Source organism: Corythoichthys intestinalis, chromosome 11 (assembly GCF_030265065.1).
Source record: "Corythoichthys intestinalis isolate RoL2023-P3 chromosome 11, ASM3026506v1, whole genome shotgun sequence".
NCBI lineage: Eukaryota > Metazoa > Chordata > Actinopteri > Syngnathiformes > Syngnathidae > Corythoichthys > Corythoichthys intestinalis.
This window is the reverse complement of record NC_080405.1, coordinates 30,091,590-30,114,252: the sequence shown is the minus strand read 5'-3', so window position 1 is coordinate 30,114,252 and position 22,663 is coordinate 30,091,590. Positions and strand designations below refer to the sequence as shown.

Here is a 22,663-nt window from a genome sequence, read left to right as displayed (position 1 = left end):
AACGACTATGACCACCAGCCTTGATGCACTGTGTGTTGGAGTCAAATGAGTGAATTTTTTAAAAGCATTTTATTAACAGAAGTTCACAAACCCAAAACAGAATGTTATTTTTTTATTATTAGGTCTTTCAGGGTTTTGGCGATGAAAGACATCCAGTCATCCTTTTGCTTTTAACAAAACCAACAATGTAGGTAATGAGTTTATTAGAAGCCGAATGTCTACAAATAAGCCCTCAAAGGACCAACTAAAGTAGCTTGAAAAATTACATTATGGGCACTATCGATGTGAATTGTTGTGCAAAACTGGTAAATGGACATCCAAGGTTATAAAAAATCATGTAACAAAAAAAAAACTTTTGTGTCACTTTAAATTAGACAAATTAGCCCATGTAATCAAGTAGTATATGGCAGGAAACACTCAGGTGACTTGAAGTTCCGCTCTGAGACCCCCAATTTAGCCAACTTTCAAAATTGTCCGATATGCATGTGTGATACATCATTGGAAAGCCTAAAATCTCATTTTTCAGTGGGAGGGAAGACAAATTTTGAGCAGGAGGGCATTTAAAAAAAAAAAAAAAAAAATTTAAACAGCAAAATCCTATCTGGAGGTGAGAGCACACAAGAACAGAATTACAGACGCCATGACTTTAACTAGATATTATCGCGTACTTCGATCCAAAAACTCCACGTAGCATGTCTCACTGAGTGTCAAGACACAGCTGTGAATGGCCACAGCTGGATTTTTTGTGGATTTTATGGGTGAAACATGGTCATATAACAAGGGTCACGATGCAAAAATCGCAGACATCAAGGAGTGGTCGAGATGTTCTTTTTCATATATTTACCCTTTTAAACGTTTTTTCTCAACTTTTTTTGGTTTGGATCAATTATTTATCTTCTAACATATCGGAGAAAATGCGACAGTAACAAAAAAATACAATTAAGCGATAGTTATGAGGTAGATATCTGTGACTTTTTTACAGACGCAATTTTTTTCATTGTGACATAATTTGTTTAAAAGTTGAAAATATGTGAGTGAATAATTTTTTTTAAGTGTTTTTTTTGTTTCTAAACGAAATATGAGACATCAATGAATGATTCTAAGCTAAAAATGACATTTTGAATAATAAATATAATTAATTATCTTGATTTTCTGGCTGGGTTGAAACAAAAGCGGTTGCGCGACGTCTGTAAACGGGGTTTTTCAGGGTAAAACGGACAAATTAAAAATAGTTCGGGGGCTTCATGTGCCATGAATCTGCTATGGCAGTATATAGACATATTGTTCTATTAAACACAACCGTTGTTTTGCCTTAAAATACAGTAGTTTCTGTTTAAAAGGAGTGCAAGAGCAGAAACTGCTTTTTCAGCCTTGTCTGTGTTTTCCGCCATATGCAAAGGAAAGACAACAAGGCTAGTGTGACAAAGGCTTTCATACGTTTTGATGTCTTTGAATTATATTAAACTTGCAACCAATGCACCGCGGCTGTTCGTTTCTCGACTCTCAATCCTATTGTTGTGTATCGCGAACTCCTGAGAGAGCGAGAGAGTCAAAACAAGACAACCACATCTATTTAGGAAAAGAAATGGCCTCACTGTCCCTCGTAATGCTTTTGTACCCTTGACGCCTCACTTTTGTAATCTGTGTGCCTTGGGGATTGTTCTTCAGTTACCGTGGAGTGCAATAATTAGCCCTACAGGGGACATTAGTGTCACTCGTGCCCTTTAAAGTGCCCAAAGCAGCGTACGTTTTCTAGGTGCTTGTCAGCAGCGTTGTTCGCAAGTTGGGTTCAGGTGATTTTGGTTCAGAAATTGTTCAAACAGGGATGCTCAGAAATTTAAATTATTGGCTGATAATGAGGTGACCAAAACCAAAAACAGGTTGGGAATAATATATGCAATATAGTATATGTATATGGGATACCTTTTTTTATTTAGATGGATCATTTTTCTAGGGCTGCCACGATTTATCGACTTGTCAACAACTATTTTGATAGCTGTTTGGATAGATTGTTGACCATTAAAAATGTTCGTTTTCTCTTTATGCCTCTTTTAATAGTAATAATGATTGTACTTTTTTAATGTTTTAATTTGTAAAATAAAATAAAACCTGCTGTATATTTTGTTAAAATATTTTCATTAAAAAGGATAAAAATTGTAAATATTCTTTCTCATTAATTTTATGTTAAAAATGTTATTTTATTTTAAAAATCTAAAAAGGGACCTATCCAGTATTCAGATTTCTTTAAAGCAGACTAATAATTCTTTTTAACTAGCTTTTTTACTTTAATTTATTGTATTTAAAAACAAAATACTCGTTGACATTTATTTTTAATTAAAAAGTATTCTTTTTTTTTTTTAATTTAAAAAATAAACAAAAAAGGGGGGGGGGTCCTTAACAAAAGACTGATCATTCTCAAAATAATCAGTGATTCATTGACTCGTCACATAATCGTGTGTAGCAGCCCTAAAGTTTTGCCAGCCTCTTAACACTTTCAGTGCCATTCACGATGACCTGCTGGGAATTGATACGAGTTTGTCTCTAGTATATGTCCGATCAATTTGAAATGAGAGTGTGGCAGCGTAAAAAGGAATGACCATTAGACCGCCCACTTCAAATGGATTGGACGTCTTTTGCCGTCATTTGCAGCCAATGAGGTAATGTGCCAAGTACAAGGTCATAACGGGGAGACATGGTGTTCACAGCATATCAGCTGTTCTCCTTCTTGCTCACAGTTGTCAGTAGTACACGTGAGGATCATAAAAGAAATCTTAGCTTAGTTCCCCAGTGCTCTGTCCATTTCCTCAGACCTCACACCTCATTAAATGTGTTGAAGTACATTTCACCGGTGGATTTTCGCTACAGCTTTATCACGCATATTGTGGGCTTTTTCGCTACCAAATGAAAGCTGAACAAATGCACATTTGATTCTTTAAGAAGAAGCAGCAGCTGTTATGAGTGACAGCCTTCTATCTCTTGTTTTTTCCTCAGTAACAAACAGGAATTGATACAGATAAGTGTGACCTTGTGCAACTATCCAAAACACCCAATGACGCAGCAAAGCTCATTTCCTGAATTGTGTTTATCATGAAACAGTAAAATCTGAAAATAACATTTACAATGACTTGAAGCCAGAGTTGGAAAAATATGTCACCTTGAGTTCATGCAAGTTCGGTCATTTGCTGCCACAATTCATTAACTAACAGATAACAACTATGTTGATAGTCGAATAACTGTTTGGAGACATTAACCTAAAAATGGTCCAGATCCTCTATCTCAAGGATCTCAAAACTTAATATTTTGTGGCCCCCTATTTGACATCAGTTTAGTACCAATGTAGACCGTGCATATTTTGCCGAGGGCAATAAAAAAAAAAAACTGTTTCAATAATTTAAAAAATAAAAATTGTTTTAAAAGTAGTAATACATTGTAAATATTAATTCATAAATTAAAAAAATATTTTTTGTCATTTTTTAATTTAAAAAAAGTCAATATAAGAAGTAAAATAAAAAAATATGATTTAAAAAAATAAATAAATCATAAATTTTAAAAAAAAAGTGTGGTTCACGTGTTTTAGTCCTTTTGGTGCCATCCTTGTAGAAGTCCAGACCAACCCTGGCTGTATTTTCAGTGGTCCCTCCAATAAATTGAGTTTAATAATACATTTTATAACCAAATGTTAGTACATACTCTTATTTTTAAATTGTATTTATTTACATTTAAAAAAATAAAAAAATAAATAAATAAACGTAAGTGAAATTTCTTTACATGTTTATTTTATTGATTCAAAAATATTTTAAATAAGTAAGTTAAGTGAAAAACAATTCTTTTAATGAAATGTGACTTTAAAAAAATAAAACCTCAAACAAAAGACAAGATTTCAGTAATCCTCAAAAGCAGATGATTTTTGTAATGAATCAAAATAAGATTTGCAAGCATCTGCCTTTTACTTGGAAAAAAAAAAAAAAGATACAGTTAAGTGATAATCATCTTTTTTCAGTTTAATTTTTGGTTCCAATGACATTTCCTGCTAAAATGTTAATCCCAGAGTAACGGAACGTCACTTATTTATGGGCCGATTAGTCGACTCATGGTACTAACAATAACAGCATTCATACTGCACATCCTCATTGATCCAGTGATATCACATGAAGACTCAAATTTTTAAGGCTGAGTTGTTGTGTGGTCCAAGTGACAATTCTTCGTCGAAATATGTCGGCCTACTTTCATCGGTGGCGCTGACACACTTCCAAGATGATGCACCACCAGAAATAGGTTGTCTCACATCCTCACTTGATGAATTGAAAATGACTGAAATTTATTGTCATGCTGTATTCTCATTTGACATAGTAATAACCCAGCTCTTGTTTGTACAAAAATACTTAAATCCTATGAAAAGTTTTTTTTTTACTGTTTATTTCCAGTTATGGTTAGTGTATAGTCATTAGAGACTGTAAAAATCTTGGTAGCTCCTCACAATGTATGCGTAATTGGATCTAAATAAGCTCACTCAATTCTGTAATGCACCATTCATTTCTTAATTCAGTTCCCTTAGGAGCTGGTTACATGCTTTATTGATCTAATTGGTCACTGATACTATTTTCATCAAGGAACATGGTCTACTTCATACTATTGATATCCAAGCACTTGACTCTTGGCTGTACTTGCTAACCTTGTTGGTATGAATACAGTTTTTTTTATATCTAATGTCGAAGCAAATACAATTAGTGGAGTATTTGACGACAGTGTTTGCTGTGTGAGCACACTATTCTTTCCCATAACATTAAAGGTTTACCCCAGAAAACTTGTAAAGCCTGGTGGTAGAGAAGTCCACTGACGATCCACGATGTTATAGGAAAAAAAGTAATGAATAAATCATAAGAAAAATGTGACGTTTGAAATTACGACTATTGGGCTATTAAAAGCCATTTATTAACTATACTCAAACATCAGCATGTTACTCTTTTGTCTTACAGATAAGTTTTAACAAACAAAAATACAATGCAATTCAGTGCGATGGCAGAGAACTCGGATATTTTCACACACATCGAAATTGCGATTTCAAACATATTGTAACCCTTCTCCCCATGTGGGTTCGAAATTGTATAAGTTTAGGGTTCCAACTAATCTACTGTAAGTTCTGTAGGAGATTGGCAACACTACTCCTCTACTCCAGTAAGACACACTGACAAAAGAGGATGTAGTGGAACACAACTGTATTATTAAAATTTTCAAGTATAAACAGTGAATAACATGTAAAATAGCGACACCAAGAGTCATTGCCATAAAAAACAAAAAATTGCGATCGCCTTTTCATGTCTAGTGTCAGGCCTGACCAAGCCATGGAACGTTAATGATCTCCTCTGTTTTTTCCAACGCCTGTGGTAGCGTCTCGTTGGTGGGGTTGAGTCCAGGTTGCAGGTAACAACCAGATCCTCGAGTCAATGAATCCACACCAAAAAAAAAAAAAAAAAACCAGCATGCACGAAACGTCCAGGGTCCTTACTCAAAGTGCTAAACAATACAATACACAGACCAGTAATGGGATAGCTAAATGGAAAAAAAATATAGATTGGACTCAAATACAGTCAACATCGTTATTCCTATGACAAGCACAGTTCATGTGCTAATGCAAAAAAATGCATTGGAAAGAAGATATAAGTAATATAGTTTTAACAAGTAAATAAAAATACAAATAACGTTTAAAAAAAAGAAAAAAAAATCAAGTAACTTCTAAAAATTCAAGTGAATATTAAAAAAAGAAAAGCCATTACTGGTCACTGTTAAAAGTAAAATAAATGACCTTATCGTGCAAACATGGCCAGGGGCGAAACCAGAAAAAAAAGCCTGGTTGCTCGCCATGCTTGAAAGCAATGGCGGAAACCCTGAAATCATTAGCGATTAAACGCCCTCAAAATTAAATGACATGGTTGAATGCGAATATTCACTTGGAATTTAGAACAAAACATGGGCATTTTTATCAGTGTAAATCCAACCAACAGTTCATGGTGAATGTTATCAGCAAATGTCAGAGGCTTAAACTTAAGAAGCTTTTTTAGACATTGGTGTTTCACAGAAATCAAACGCCTGCAACACAGGCAAACTGCCCTCTAGAGCTGAATGCACGTAAAAAGATCACAAAGACAAAGGTCTATGTCAGGAAATCCATTATTTTTGTTTGTAGCTTTGAGATTCTGTAGTCCCTACTGGTGACTAGTTGTTGTTTAAATCGAAAGAGACAGGATCTACCCATGTGGGTGGCTCCTTTTTTCTACTTCCTCTCGCACAGTCTTTCTTCCTCCCACTCACCCCCCTTCATCCGCTGGCGGCCGGGTCCATGCGGTCCTGCAGAAGGGCTTATTAATGTGTGCCAACCAAGATAGAGATGGGAAATTCGACAGCCACACTGAGGTGTGAACACGGCTGCTTGCGCATACAGACGCCTTATGCAAACATTCAGGCTACAGTACCTCTCACTGCGGAGTCTTGAAGAATGAAAAAATTCTGTGTGATCGTTTGCTTCATGTGTTATTTAACTGTAATTCCAAGGGAATTGTTGTCTAATCCAATTCTGTTTTGGTGTCACTCCAGAATTTGTTTGATATTTGAATTCCTGTAAGATTACTATCCAGGTTGTTTCAGTTCTCACAGTCCTTGGCGCAGGGCCAGGATGGGATGTTTATCATAATTGGCTCCCTCAACACAAACACTGTTGAGCTTAGAATTAGATAAAGCTTGCCTAGAACAATTTTGCAGTGACTGTGTCGCCAGGATATTTGAAAATTAGTAGAAGTTACAAGAGCAGCTTTGAATATAATACACATTCATAGTTGATTTTGATTTTACTTTGATAGTTTGTTTGATTGTAAAAATTGTCCGAATCATAATTTTGAGTCTCTTAACATTGAGCACACATTTAAATTATTAGTTATGGTTGATGGCGCTAGACGTCCAATCAATTTTGACTGGGAGGGCTGACAACGAGCCAAAATGAATTGGATGTACAAGCTGTCAATGGCACCCAATGAGGTAAATGAATTTAACACACACAAAAACTGTGTAAATGGAGACCATGTATTTGTTTTTATTCCTTTTAATTTTATAAATTTTGTTTTGAATAAACATTTAATGGATATTACTCATTAAAAAATATATGATAAAAATGGCAGTAATCATTAATAACAAAATATACTGTATATGTAATTAATAATTTGGTTGTCCTACGTGACTGAAAATGTAATGCCCACGAATATGGCTGCCAGGTAATTCGGGAGGGATGCTAATGTGGGTTGGGCACCTGGATGCCTCCCTGGAGCGGTTTTCTGGGCATGTCCCACCGGCGGGAGGCCCAAGGGACCACCCAGGACACGCTAGAGAGACTCTCTCCCGGCTGTCCTGGGAACGCCTTGGGATCCCGCTGGAGGATCTGGTTGAAGTGGCTGAGGAGAGGGAAGCCCTGCTGAAACTGCTGCCCCTGCGACCCGACCCGGGATTAAGCGGTAGATAATGGATGGATGGAAGTCTTTTAGAGGTTATGAGATTTTTGAAAATACCAAAAATAGTCACTTTTGCAATAAAGTACGGTGGCCAGTAGAGGTGTGCAAAATTTCCGATTCTTAGATTATTCGCGTTTCGGCCGTGGAAGATTCGAGAACGATTCACAAACATCCAAATTCCGATTATTGAAATATGCAAAGTAAAGCGGAAGTACAACACACTCAGCGCGCCGCGCGGTCTTCGGGACGGAACGGAGCGGGAGTAGCTAAACATCATGCTTCTCATTACCCGGCCCCTCGGGTAATGCCAACGCTCAACTCACGGCTCTGGCTCAACTCATGCCACGAGATAAAAAAAACACAACAACATACCTGACTGCTGCCGAAAAGCTGCTACAAGTACAGCTACATAATGTTACGGTAGATATCATTTATATAGGACTAGTGCAAAATAGACTCGGTAGCGGTAGCAGCACATCTGCAAAAAGCTAGATGTGGGCGTTAGTAAACGGCCGCCATCTTAAAGCAGTAAACTTCCCTGCAAGGCTGTTGTAGCGAACCTTCCAAGCAAACCCAATTAACTTTTTATCTAAAATACTCCTAAATCGGTAAAATATTGACTTGAATCTATCTTTAAAATAGATTTAAAACTTTCACATGTCAAAAGTAGACAAAAGGGAAATTATGGAATAACGGGAGCAATTTTAACAACTTTAACGGTTGATTCACAACATTAAATTAATTGAATGTAGTTTAAAGCTGCTGATACAGAATGGGGACTGGAGTTTTTTATTTAATGTTATTTTTGTATATTTGTTTACTGCTATATGTTAACTTGATACTGAAATAGTAGTTTGGTTTAGCCTGAGAGTATTTTTGAACAATTTTGGAACTAATGTACAAAACTTAAAAAAAAATACAAATAAAAAAAGGAGGGGGGTGCATCAATAATCGTTTTATAATCAAATCGGAGCCTCTGAATCGTAATCGTAACCGAATCGTTAGGTGCCCAAAGATTCCCAGCTCTAGTGGCCAGAGTGGAAACTCCCTTCGAGTAATACAACAAGTGAAATCCATTTTCTGACCTTGGACCTCATAAACCCAAAATGTAATCATGTCTTTTTCATTACACAAACATATCCAGCAAATTTTATAATAATCCCTTTTATTTGTTCTTTAGCTATTGCAAAATTCCTTCTCTGACCTCTGTGAGCTTTGATCTCATGACGTAACCTGAAATTTAATTGCCTCATCAGTTTTAAATTAAAAAAAATATCCTGCAAGTTTGATTACTCAAGAACAAATAAATGGATTATTATCTTGAACAGAAACAGAAATATGGAACCAAATAGAAAAACTGCATTCCGTAGATTTCACCTTCTGGTGGATGTAAATAGTAAACATTCTGATTATTTTACTAATGAATCAAAATGAGATACAGTGGTACCTTGACATACGATCGCTTCGACACAGGATCTTTTCGACATTCGACGTAAAATTTGACTCGCCATTTGTTTCTACATCTGACAACATGCTCTAAATACAATGATCTATGACAGCATCGCAGTCTCTTTGTTTCCCCGCAAGATGGCCGCACGGCAAATGGTGTTACACTTTTATAGCGCTTTTCCACCTTTCAAGGCACTCAAAGCGCTTTACACTATCTCACCATCCACCTACTGGTGACGCAGCACCAGGAGCAACGTGGGGTTCAGTGTCTTGCTCAAGGACACTTAGACAAGTTCATCAGGGCGAAGAATCGAACCCACAACCTCCAGGTTGGGGGACAATTACTCTACCACTGAGCCACGCCACCCCAGCATATTTTCTTGTGAGAGAAATCAACATGCGTCCCAACCATTTTAGTGCAGGTGCAGAAAAAAGGGAAAAAGTGATGCTTACTATTGACATGTGGATAGATATGATAGAAACATATGAGGGTGGAGTGCGCATCCGTGATATGGCTCAACAACACAGCCGTAGACTGTCTATGATCTCAGCGGGCCCCCTCCGTTCGCCAGTCTCTATAGGTTAAGGTGGCAATTATTATGGAAGTAACATTGCCAAAGAAATCGCCAGCTTCGTCAGTTTTCTAATCATTTATTCCATCAACTTATGCAACACAACACGCCTAGTGTCCCCCGCAGCAAATTAACAAAACGAAAGAAAAAAGGCTGACTCCGTCAAGTCAGCCACACGGTGCGTTCAGGTACAGCAAAAAGCGTCTGCCACATTAGAACCCGGTTTGTTACATTATTACAGGTGTTATTATTATTATTAATACTATTACCATTATATCGTTATTCCATTTTGTAATAATAATGTATTTGTTTTGCTCTTTGTAATTTCTATTTGCAATAGTAACATCAGTATTTATTAAGAAATTAGTGTAGATTTTCGGGCCCTGGAACGATTTAACTTCGTATGTAGAGGTACCACTGTAATTTTGCAAGCACCTGTTTTCCGTATATTGGTGAAAGAACACATTCCACTAGTGATAAATCAACAAAAAAGCTACAATATAGTTTTTTCTGGTCAAAGAAGAGAGTACACCATCAAAAAGGAACAATTTGTCAAAATTCTCTAAAACAGACATCCGAGACTGAGTGCTTTAAACACGACTGGCAGTTAAGTTAATATTCAATGGGAATACTCACTTTTCATGCTCATTTTGCTTGAAATAAAGTCAACATTAAAATATTCAGATTTTGCAAGGGGCATAATCTTGTGTGCAAAGTTTTTTTTTCCCTGTCGCAAATGGTACTTATCATAAAACAATAGAAAATGTTGCAGGTGTTACTGGGTAACCAAGATAGATATTGAATTGAACAATACGTGACCTTCACAGCAGAATAATAATGCATATCATATTTTCTTGTGTAACAGTATGTAAGGTAGTGCTCCTCAAATAAAAGCCAGTAAATTTAAACTCAAATAGAGAAATTAGCGCCTTGGGAAAAACCTTCAGCAAATTAGACATTCCAAAAAATACCAACACTCAAATCCTAAGACTTAAGCGGCTTCTGTTCGCTCACTCTGAGCAACAATTCCCAATTTACATACTGTCGTAAAGAGCAGGACTTGGACTATCCACCCAATGCGTAAAATACACAATGTAGTTTAGTACTGCGTTGATATTCAGTCTAACGGTCCTATACATTTGTCTCTGCTTGTCCACGCAGCTTAAAGGCGATGAAAAAAGAGTAGACAGCCGGACTATCTACGTTGGTCATCAGCCATGTTCTGCCAGCGAGCCTTTCATCCCGCCAAAGTTTTGTGACAACAGAATTGTGTCGTCCAAGGTAAGAACCTATTTTGAGTCAACACTAGCTGGATTTCCATTACCGGTTTTTGCCAAATAACCGATATTTCCACAATTTCGAATTATTATGTCTAGTTGTAGGCGTTTTCAATATAGAGTTCTTCGCTTTTGAGGCGGGATTCTCATAATGTCCCGTCCCGCAAGATCTTGGTTCTCGTCAAATCTCGTGTAATGTTTTACGTTTGGTTTGTTTACAGAAGATGGACGCCCAGAGTATTTTGTAAAACTTCCACAGTGTTGTTACAGTTGCTTTGATTGCGTCTACTTTTGTTGCCTCGACTGTTTTAAACAGAAGACGAAAGGATCGGATGATTTCCATGATTCCCAAGAAAAGAGGAAAGCTAGTTTTGTGACCTGCTTGACATATGACCGGCAGGAATGTGTTGGAAACAACAAGAATCTGCTTCCATTACACTTTTGAGATACTCTTCTTTATCAACATGTCTCAAAACCACCTTATGACAGTGTAAAATCTTTTTGTGGTATTTGAGAGGTTTTTCAAAATTTCTGTGTTTCTACTTTTCTCTTGCGCAATTCACATTTTGCACATTTCAGAGGGGAATGAAAACTGTTTAGCTGTTTTGGAAAAAGTGGAATGATAATATCACGATTGTTGCGGCTTGTCCCAATGCCCAGATTTTAGAGAACCACCATTTTATGGAACTGAAAAGTATCCCCAATGTTAAAATCATTTTCTGGTGGTCAAAACATTGACCATGTACACCCCCTAAGATCTACAACTCTCAAGTTCATTCCAACTACGTCTTTTTGTTAATGGGAATGTGACAGCAAGTAAATTCGCACTTTGCAGCGAGAAAAGTAGGCACACAGAACTGGGGAGGGAAAAAAAACATGAACGGGAAGGAATGCTGAGATATACTTTCCACACAGACAAAGCAATAAGGTAGTCTTTATGAAGATAGTACATCAGGCATGGGGAGCGTGTTGAAATGCAGCCACAGCAGAACAGTCCATCTCATTTTGCCTGAAAAAAGAAGGGGAAAGTAATGAGAAAAGAGGGCGGGGGTGCAGAGAAACAGAGCGGGAGGTGGTCTCGGTAGCATAGCGCAACAGCGAGTAAGAGTTGGGGGAAAAAAGTGGCAGGCAGCCAACGCAAAACATGACAGGGCCAAGGCATGGAGGAGCATAAACACTACAGCCGGGGTAATTAAAGTCTGTTTACCCTGACATACGGGCGCAAGCAATTGATGTGCCCATCCTAACATCGGTCCTCTGCACCACTATAAATTCCATTGACGTCCTTCCCTCCCTCCATCACCCGTCATAACCCCGACCTAGCCATCCCTAACCGGCGTCAGAACTGAGGTGTCCAAAATGATTGAATTGCTTAACCTGCCGGCCCATTAATAGTCTTCTGTGTCACCGCCAAAGCTAGCACTCCCTTGACACACTGATAATTGTCTTTCGCTGAAAGAGAGATTGCGCATCTGGAACGAAGGATAAAGACAAGAATGGAAATGCTAAAGACAGTTCAGTTCCACTCCAAGCATCTGAGATAATGCTGCAATGATAGGGTACTCGGAGTTGGGGTGTAAATCACAAAATTCGTAATGATACAATATAAATTATTTGGATAAAGATACAATATTTTCCGATATTAGAAAGTGCCATGATTTGAATCGATACAAGGGCCTTTGAGTGATGTATCGTAATGTGACAAAGTTTGCAATAAATTAATCACATTACGCATCAAGAATAAAAAAAACAAAACAAAAAAAAAAACAGATGATGTATTCTAAAGAAATTTATTTTTTAGGGTGGCAAAATCTAACAAAAAATAACATACAGCGAATGTGTATATATATACAGTTTGTATGAAACAATACAAAAAAGAGCAAGTAATTGTTGAATTGCTCTTTACAATTGTGTTGCGTAGTATAAAACCTGTATATTTGCTTTGACTTTTCTTGTTCATCTTGATTATTTTTGCTGTTTTTAACCCTCTTAAATTAATAATAATAATAAAAAAAAATTGCATCTTAAAAATTTTTTCCAGTTTAAAAAAAAAAAAAAAAAAATCTTTCAGTTGATTCCTCACTATATGAGGCACGATTTCCGGTCACGTGATCAGTGTGCAACAAATAACACGATAATTGCAGCTATTACAAAGTTTGTCACAATATGATTTCAATTGAATTCAAGGGCCATCATTCGATTTAATACGATATTATGTACCCTTAGTAATATTCATATTTTTTGGACAACTTTGTTTTTGAGACACTTCAGCTATTGGAACTAATAGGCCTTTTTGTTAGAAAGAATGCTAGCTAAAAGATGACGATATTAATCAGTTTTGCATTTTGATCAATTTAACTGGGTCTTTACTTCATCGATTTATCCATCCAGATCAATGTATTTTTACATCCCTACCAAATAACTTGTGACTTATTCCTATTATTCCTACATGTGACAATATTTTTCATTTGTCATTGCGACTAATACCGTTTGTTCTTTTGTTTTATTTTGTTTTTTCTCTTTGATGCAGCGTTTTGGCTACATGCCGTGTGAAAATGGCCTGCTAACCATGGCCAACAGCCTCATGTTAGAAAGTATCAGGACGCTATTCCTGCATATTAGTTATACCACGCCAAGCTAACAGCAGGGTCTCTGTTAGCAGACAAAGGCAGATCATCGTCAGCAGTTATTCGTACTTCCAAATGTGCAAAATACATTGAAACATTTGCCAATGTCATTGCTTTATTGGCACAATTAAAAGGTACCTAGTGTAAAAGGTGACAAACATCCCATTTTAATCAGTGTGAAATATTTTTCTTGCTTCTCCAGTGAGTCAAAGTCAAATCTGTTCACAGTTGCCCAAATGTGAAACGCGTGTCTAAAGATTGTGAGAGTCTTTCATTTGTTTTTTGTTTTTTTCCTGCAGTATACCGTGTGGAACTTTTTACCAAAGAACTTATTTGAACAGTTCAGAAGAATTGCCAATTTCTACTTCCTTATCATCTTTCTGGTTCAGGTGAGGAATCGTCTACTCAACTCCCAACTTGACACACTGTTCTTTTTGGAGGCATCAAATTACAAATTGCTATGTTGTTGCAGTCTTTCGTCCCCATTTTGTGCTTCATAGTAAAAAGTCTTAAAACAGAACTTGTTGCTTACACCTCTATCATCCCATACCTTTTTTTCTCCATGTAAATGTTGTCCCCTGCAGCTGCCACCGCAACAGTAGTTACAAACAGGTCCTAGTGTAAACAGTCGCTCCGGTGTGTCTTCTCATTAGATATTGACTAAATGAGTCTGCAGAGTGACTGCCTTACTAAGGCCAAAGCTAAGTACGAAACTAGAAAACCATCTCTCTATGGCCTAAAGGAAATGCATTCATTATCAAGTTGTTGACTCTTTCCTCCGTGCTTTGAGAGTTGACACAACAGCCTGTTTATACCAGTTAGTCTGGTTTGGCTCAGTTAATGGACACAAATGGGTCGAAACACTTGTGAACACTGACCCAGAAGATTACTTATTGTGTCAGAAAAGTCAAAGTGATGGACATTTTAACAAAATGGAACAATTTACCATTACCTACTTTAGGTTTATCTCCGTTTCAACTTTGAATACACGGAGTAAAAACTACTGACATTCTACTGTTTTAAAGTGTTTCAAACAATTAGATAGAGTTTCTCCATTTTTCGTTGACTGATTTCATAGTTCCTCCATTTTTCTTGGCCTGAATCCATGCTTGATGGACAATAGATCCCTTTGTTTCTGTAAAGAATGGTTTCCGTAACTAATCAACTATTTAACAACTAATCAATTTGAAGTTATCAAAAACTATTTTGCTATTTGACAGTTTTGACCTAAAATTATCGAAATCCTCTTTCATTTTAGCCTTGCACTTTTTTTCAATAAAATACAAACTAAAATAGGGGGAAAAAATTTTACAAGTTCTTTTTAATTTTTTTTATTTATTTATATATTTAAATTGTATTTACGTCTTATTTTAAGAAAGGAATAGTCTCTGATTTATGTAGTCCTTGGTGAGAGCAGATCATTATCTTGTGTATCGAAAGAGATGTTTGCAAACATCTTGTTTTTCTTTAAAAAAACATAATGATATAGTTACATCATATTCATAACTTTTCTGTTTTTTTTTTTTTTTTGGTCCAGGTGCACATTTACAGCTAAAATATGAGGCACGGAATAGAACAATAAATAAACTGATTTATATATACGTATAAGCTGAAATAATTATTGATTATTCGACTATTAAAATAATCGTTTGTGGCCAGAGGTGGTTAGTAACGCGTTACATTTACCCCGTTACATTTACTTCAGTCATCTGTAACTGCGGCCAGCCCACGCTATCTCTCAGCTCCCGCTTAACACGCTCACTTCCGTATATGTCACACCACATTCATCGAGCCCCTCATAAAGGAGACGCGCATATTTACGGACATTACAATAGGCTATAATTCATTGTCATTCTGTCATAAAACATTTTAAATAGGCAATCACAAAAATTGGTTTCACCACACCAAGTTTGTAAATTCCTGACTGCAATCTGTGTGTGCGTGTGTGGACATGCATGTGTGTTAGTAGTTAGTTAGTAGTTTTTTTTTAATACTGGAATGCTACATGACCGTGATGCACAGTATTTGATTTTATTGTTTAATACTTGGAAGGCGACCCTACAGCACGTGCACAGTATTTTATATTGTTTATCGTTTCATACTTTAATGCACATTATTTTATTTTAATACTTTAAGCAACACTTGATAATTTTTCAGGTTTGGTTGATTTTAGCGATGCTGTTGGACAAAGCGGTAGTGTTTTGCATTAAGGAAGACTGCGTTTCCCATGAAGACCAGCGCACAACCGCAGTGTCGTAAAACCGTCAATCAAAAATCAATCTCCCATTCGTCTGCAAATGGATTAAACAACATTTCTGTTTCCAGCGGCTGTGTAAAGGATGACTAGTAATAAGGTAAAATAATCCAGTTGTGGCTAAACAAGAGCATATGACAGTTAGCAACTGTGTGGCTTAGTGTGGCTAACCCTCCCACCCCACCAGAACTCGTCAGCGCTGACAGGTCCGGTTGAGAGGGAAGAGAGGGGCGTCACGCTAGCGAGTGAAAAGCGGGACTTGTCTGGAACTCCAGACTCACCGCTGTTCAGGCGATAGTCTGGCAACCGTTCCACGGATCAAATTTTCAGGGCGGAGCAAGCCACAGCAAACAGACAGCGGAGTGTACCAATCAGGGACGGGCGGACGTGACGTTGGTAAAGCGACAAGAAACTCTAGCACGAGGAAATAAACATAAGAGGACGGCAGAGAACGGAGAAGTTTATTCAACATGCCTAGCGCGAGACATACTGTTAGTTTTAGGGACTCGATGTGTTTTTGGTCATTTAAAACTGATTTTACCGCGGTTTGGAACATATTCTCTGCTCTCCCGTTCGCCATCTGTGTTGTTGTGGAGACTACTTCCGACGCGCAAGAGTGACGTTGCTTGTTAAGAACTCGTCACGCAAATAAACAAATCTGATTGCACGGTTACTTTCGTTAGGGCTCGAGAAGCCAATGAGGAGCTGAGTCCCAGACTGTTCTCCCGGTGTTTAAAAAATACAGGGAGAACAGTCTGGCCTTGCCAGGCAATAAGCACACAGTATTGTTGTTTATTTCTAATAAACGAGTGTATGTTGAAGTACATGGGATTTATTGTTTATTTTTTATTTTCACTGTGGTATCGAGATGGCATCGAAATTTCAATGGTATCACCATCGTCTACTAAATTTCTGGTATTGTGACATCACTACTTTGCTACCTACTATGCGGTTCTGCACCACTACAGCCAAAATGATTAACCTCTCCAACATAATGTCAATAAATCTCTCTTAATTTTCTAGTAATTGTTCTGTTGTACCTAATGAAGTCCATGAGGGAATGCCTTAACCCTTTATGGATCAAGTGACCATTTTTGATCATTTAAAAAATAGGCATATACAGTATGCACCATAAAGACCTAGCATATGTAGACATCACATTTAATGTCATGGAGGCCACAATAATAACTCTTGGCTTTTGACGGCAATAGACATCAATTGCAGCCGATGAGTTCAACGAATGCCCTATAAATGGTTAATCCGTTGACAAGTTGGCACCATCGTCCCGCAGGCCATATTATCGGACTGACCTTACCAGTTTGGCAGTTGTGCACAAAAGCTGAAGCATGTGAGTTTTCACTTGAGCTAACGGTAAAATTTTAGAATTTGGAGCTGTTAATCAGTAAATCCCAAACAGCCAGTTGAGGAGCACCACCTGACCAAAGCTTTGCACTAAAACCACACAAATAGCATTCTGTAACATCATGAGATTTACACTTGAATCCATGATCCAGGTCTCCCTCACTAAGCCAGAACATAATCACTTATGAAACCTAAGAGCGAGGAACACGCTGATTAGAGGAAGTTTGAATAAAAGCAACACCGAGGACTGGCGACAGCTTGTGCCTGTGATGCAGCAGCCAGATGGTCATACCAAAGCAGAGAGTAAAAAGGGAAACAGCAAAGCTTACTTTCAGCACAAAGTGTATTTTTTGATGCATCATTTGCCGTCTCTTAAAAATTGAATGGCGAGTGTCGACTATAAAAAGACATGTTTCTCAAAATAGTCCATCCCGGACTATCTTCAGCACAACAACCATAGTGTTAATGTACTTTGTGGTTTTAATAGTACAGCTAAAAATTCTGACATCAGTTGTGTATACTTTAGGCATGCCACATAGTTGAGTAATCAATTATTTTTGTGATTAGTCGACTAATCCGTTCACATATAAATCACTCTATTTACTGTTCTACTGCTCTGCTTCCTCTGAGAACTACAGGAATCAAAATACACAGATCCCTCGTTTTTCGCGGTTAATGGGGACCAGAACCTGCCACGATAAGTAGCACCCCCCCGGCCCCACAAAGGTTATTTTTGTCATTTATTCTGATTAATTGTAGCATTGGAAAGAGATATGCAGTATATATATATAATTTACATGTTTTTTTTTCCGCATTTTTTCCCAAAGTATAATTAAAAAACTTTTATGTACGGTATGTTTATGTATGTGTATTTGTGTGTGTGTGAGTGTGTGTCTATATATATATATACACAGTGGGGAGAACAAGTATTTGATACACTGCCGATTTTGCTGGTTTTCCCACTTGCAAGCCATGTAGAGTTCTGTAATTTGTATCATAAGTTCTCTTCAACTGTGAGGGATGGAATCTAATACAAAAATCCAGAAAATCACATTGTATAATTTTTAAATAATAAATTTGTTTTTAACTGCATGAAATAAGTATTTGATACATTACCAACTAGTAAATATTTCAGCTCTTAGTTCTTTTTTTAAGAACCCCCTCCTGTTCTCCACTCATTACCGGAAGTAACTGCACCTGCTTGAACTTGTTACCTGCATAAAAGACACCTGTTCACATGCTCAGACAAACTCCAACCTCTCCACAATGGCCAAGACCAAAGAGCTGTGTAAGGACATCAGGGATAAAATAATAGACCTGCACAAGGCTGGGATGGGCTACAGGAAAATAAGCAAGCAGCTGGGTGAGAAGGTAACAACTGTTGGAGCGATTATTAGAAAATGGAAGAAGTTCAAGTTGACGGTCAATCTGCCTCGTTCTGGGGCTCCATGCAAGATCTCACCTCGTGGTGCATCACTAATCATGAGGAAGGTGAGGGATCGGCCCAGAACTACACGACAGGACCTGGTAAATGACCTGAAGAGAGCTGGAACCACAGTCTCGAAGAAAACCATCGGAAACACATTACGCCATCATGGATTAAAATCCTACAGCGCACGCAAGGTCCCGCTGCTGAAGCCAGTGCATGTCCAGACACGTCTGAAGTTTGTTACTGACCATCTGGATGATCCAGAGTAGCAATGGGAGAAGGTCATGTGGTCGGATGAGACCAAAATTGAACTTTTTGGTCTAAACTCGGCTCGTCGTGTTTGGAGGAAAAAGAAGGATGAGTACAACAGCCCCAAGAACACCATCCCAACTGTGAAAAATAGAGAAGGAAACATCATTTTATGGGGCTGCTTCTCTGCCAAGGGTACAGGACGACTGCACCGTATTGAGGGGTGGATGGATGGGGCTATGTATCGCCAGATCTTGGCTGACAACCTCCTTCTTTCAGTGAGAGCCCTGAAGATGGGTCGTGGCTGGGTCTTCCAGCATGACAACGACCCAAAGCACACAGCCAAGGCAATTAAGGAGTGGCTCCGTAAGAAGCATCTTAAGGTCCTGGAGTGGCCTAGCCAGTCACCAGATCTGAACCCGATAGAAAATCTATGAATGGAGCTGAAAGTCTGTGTTGCTCGGCAGCAGCCCCAAAACCTGAAGGCTTTGGAGAAGATCTGCATGGAGGAGTGGGCCAAAATCCCTGCTGCAGTGTGTGCAAACCTTGTCAAGGACTACAGGAAACGTTTGGTATCTGTAATAGCAAACAAAGGTTTCTGTACCAAATATTAAGTTCGATTTTTGTGATGTATCAAATACTTATTTCATGCAATTAAATGCAAATTTATTATTTAAAAATCATACAACGTGATTTTCTGTTTTTTTGTATTAGATTCCGTCCCTCACAGTTGAAGAGAACTAATGATACAAATTACAGACCTCTACATGCTTTGTAATTGGGAAAACCAGCAAAATCAGCAGTGTGTCAAATACTTGTTCTCCCCACTGTATGTATATAAAATAATAAATGGTTTTCAAGTATTTCAAATGTAATAATTATAAGTTTTAAACATGTTACTGTCCCACCCAATTGTTTTTAAAGAAGAATAAAGCTGAAAAATGCTTGGCTTTTTTAAATGCTTCATTGAGTGAAGAAAGCAGCGGTCAGCCTGATCAGCCCCAACACTCTCACACCTCCCAGCTGCTCACTTACACACAATGAGTTGCCGCAGCGACTGTTTAGCAAGTTAAATGATGACCATTGACATATGCAGCGCTTTGATCTTGCCAGAGAACCGCACTTCAAACATTAAACGTCTTTCAATCATCTTTTACCTTGACAAGAAACTCCAGTTCTCTCACTGCCTGACAAAACGAGCAGGGGGAGGGGAGGGGCGGAGGGAGAGTCAGACTACACGATCGTCTTGGGACAGCTTATTTATATATATATATATATATTTTTTTTTTTAAATTGAAAAATATTCCTGTCAACCCGAGGCCATTGGCAATCTTACAAATAGTGACGTATGCCCTTACAAATTGGTGACTGATCTTACAACGTTGTATATAGCATGCAATTGAAACAAAATTAAAACTCAATTTTTAAAATATTATGAATTTATTAGTAATATTGTAACATGTAACCTGGTGCAATCAAGGAACAATCAATATCTTCAGCTACATCATGATTACTAAAATTTAACAGTGACTTTTGTTATAATTGTATGTAGCACTTTTGGCAATTTCTATCATGTCTTGATGGCTGCACTTCATGGCACTTCAGCTCGCAATTCAGTTTGACTTGAAGGTAGTTCGTTAGTGTGTCCAATTATAAATTAAAAAGGTCAATTGATAAAATTAACTTACCGATGCAATCTTTGAGTCAGGGAACATTTGTTTTGCTATTTCTGAGAAGTGATCAGCAATAGTTGCAGGCAAATTGTGTTCGGCAACAAATTGGCAGAATAAAATCTCCGCTTTTATCACTTTTCATTATACGGACTTCATCTTTATGACCAGTGTTGTTAATCTCACTTTTAAATATTAATTACAGTTGCAAATCACTTCTCCCAAAAATTGTGTTAGGAACTCTGTTACCTGAATGTAAGAGTAATTAGTTACTTGGCAAAGTAACTGGTGTTGCCTTTCATGTTTTTTGTTTTGTTTTGTTTTTTTCATTATTAAAAAAAAAAAAAAGTAACCTTTTGCTATGTTTGGAAGTCATTTAATGTTGTGAATCAACTGTTAAAGTTGTCTACTTTCGACATGTGAAAGTTTTAAAACTGTTTCATCATTTAAAGATAGATTCAAGTCACGATTTTGCCAATTTAGGAGTATTTTAAATAAAAAGTTACTTAGGTTCGCTAGGAAGGTTCACTAAAACAGAGCCTTTCTGAGAAGTCTACTGCTTTAAGATGGCGGCTGTTTACTAACGTCGCCGAGTCTGTCATTTCACATGTAGTTTCATATGCATGTGATATCTAGGCGTAGATTGTAGGCTGTCTGCTACAGTCAGGAAATATTGGAGCCATCTAGCCTAGTATCGCGTTTGCTACAGCGAGAACCCCCCCCAACCCCCCCCCCCCCCCCCCCCCCCCGTAATGCACGAAAAACTTACAGATTTTGAACCTACGGCGTACACATTTAAAAGTCAGATCTAATTTGTACAAATTACGCCGAAACTGTACAACTTGACAGGTATGGAAAAAAAATCCGCGATGGACTGAGGGCGCGAAGTTTGAAGCGTGAAGTAGCTAGGGATCACTGTATTTCATTTTCGAATAAAAAAATGTTAACCGTTTCTCCCAACATATACCGTAGTTGAAACATAAAATACACAACTATCTACTGTTCTTTCCTTTTTTTAATTTAACCAATGTTATGTAACATTAAAAAAAAATCCAAATTATTTTTTTTAATGTTTATCTTTATTAAATGAATGAATACAATAAATAACATAGTAAATACTAATAAAAGATAAAATATATATTTTAGGGCTGAAACGAATACTCGAGCAACTCGAATAACTCGAGTTTAAAAACTGATCCGAGTAATTTTATTCACCTCAAGGAATCATTTAATTTTGCCAGCTCTAAGCATCACGTTTTGGTCGGACTACTTTTAATGCGGGACAACGCACTGCTGTCACGTGTGTAGAGGAAGAAGCAAAAAAACAAAAAAACTTACCGCAGCCGACAGCCGCTACAAATAGCTGACGTTGCTAAAAACTACGCCCGCATGATGCTAGTGTGGTACCAGTTAGTGTCCGATGCGTCTCATAGATATCGCATGCATTTAGGACTAGATGAGAAATGACAGACTCGGCCGCGTCTGGGCAGCGTTAGTAAACAGCCGCCATCTTTAAGCAGTAGACTTCTCATCGCTAATAAATATAACGTTACTGTCACTTGCTCATGTAACGTTAGCCCTTTGGAGGGCTAGGTTTCTATTGATTATGACCAGTGTCGATGCGTGGCTAACGTGTCTTACATACAGTCTTTATTTAATCTGTAAAAACACAGCGCTGTAGAGTGATGAGGGTGTAAAATTAAAACATAATAAAGCTAACTGTCAGTTTTAGCTCAGTAGTCATTGCTGAATAAAACTCCAAGTAGCACTGGTCCCTAATGTGCGCCAATACAGCAGGTATCATACATTTATTTTGAACACTGCAAAAACTCAAAATCCTATCAGTACTTACAGTTTAGACGAACTTAAAACTTAACTAGAACTTAAAAATAGCTTGACACAAATGGAAATTGAAACACGTGGGAAAACGACATAGCATTCAAGTGATGTGTGTTATCAAGCGTAATTACATTTTTAGGTAAGAAATATGTTTTTTTTTTATAAGATCTAGAAGTTTTTTGAGTGAAAGCAGTGATTTTTTTTTTCTAGTCACATCTTAGATACATTTGTTGGCTGTTTTCAACAATGTACATCGAAAATAAAGACACTGATTGACTGAAAATGGTTAAATGGTTGGATTAAATGTCTTTTTCTCATATATATTTATAATTGCTCTTTACCTAAAAAAAAATGTTTTACCTGATTACTCGATTAATCGATAGAATTTTCAGTCGATTACCCGATTACTAAAATATTCGATAGCTGCAGCCCTAATATA

The 22,663-nt window shown here is 37.4% G+C and overlaps 1 protein-coding gene across 8 annotated transcripts in view; it reads left to right on the top strand.

Moving 5' to 3' along the window:
- The window catches only part of atp11c (ATPase phospholipid transporting 11C), a 93,818-nt gene that overhangs the window by 23,440 nt on the left and 47,715 nt on the right, over positions 1-22,663 (top strand). For all 8 annotated transcript variants that reach the window (XR_009064762.1, XM_057849627.1, XM_057849629.1 and 5 more), the window contains exons 2-3: positions 10,679-10,798; positions 13,721-13,810. Coding sequence is in view for 7 of the 8 variants with exons in the window: in XM_057849627.1 (XP_057705610.1) it covers positions 10,679-10,798; positions 13,721-13,810 (210 nt within the window). In the remaining variant the exon portion in view is untranslated. The remainder of the gene's footprint in view (positions 1-10,678; positions 10,799-13,720; positions 13,811-22,663) is intronic.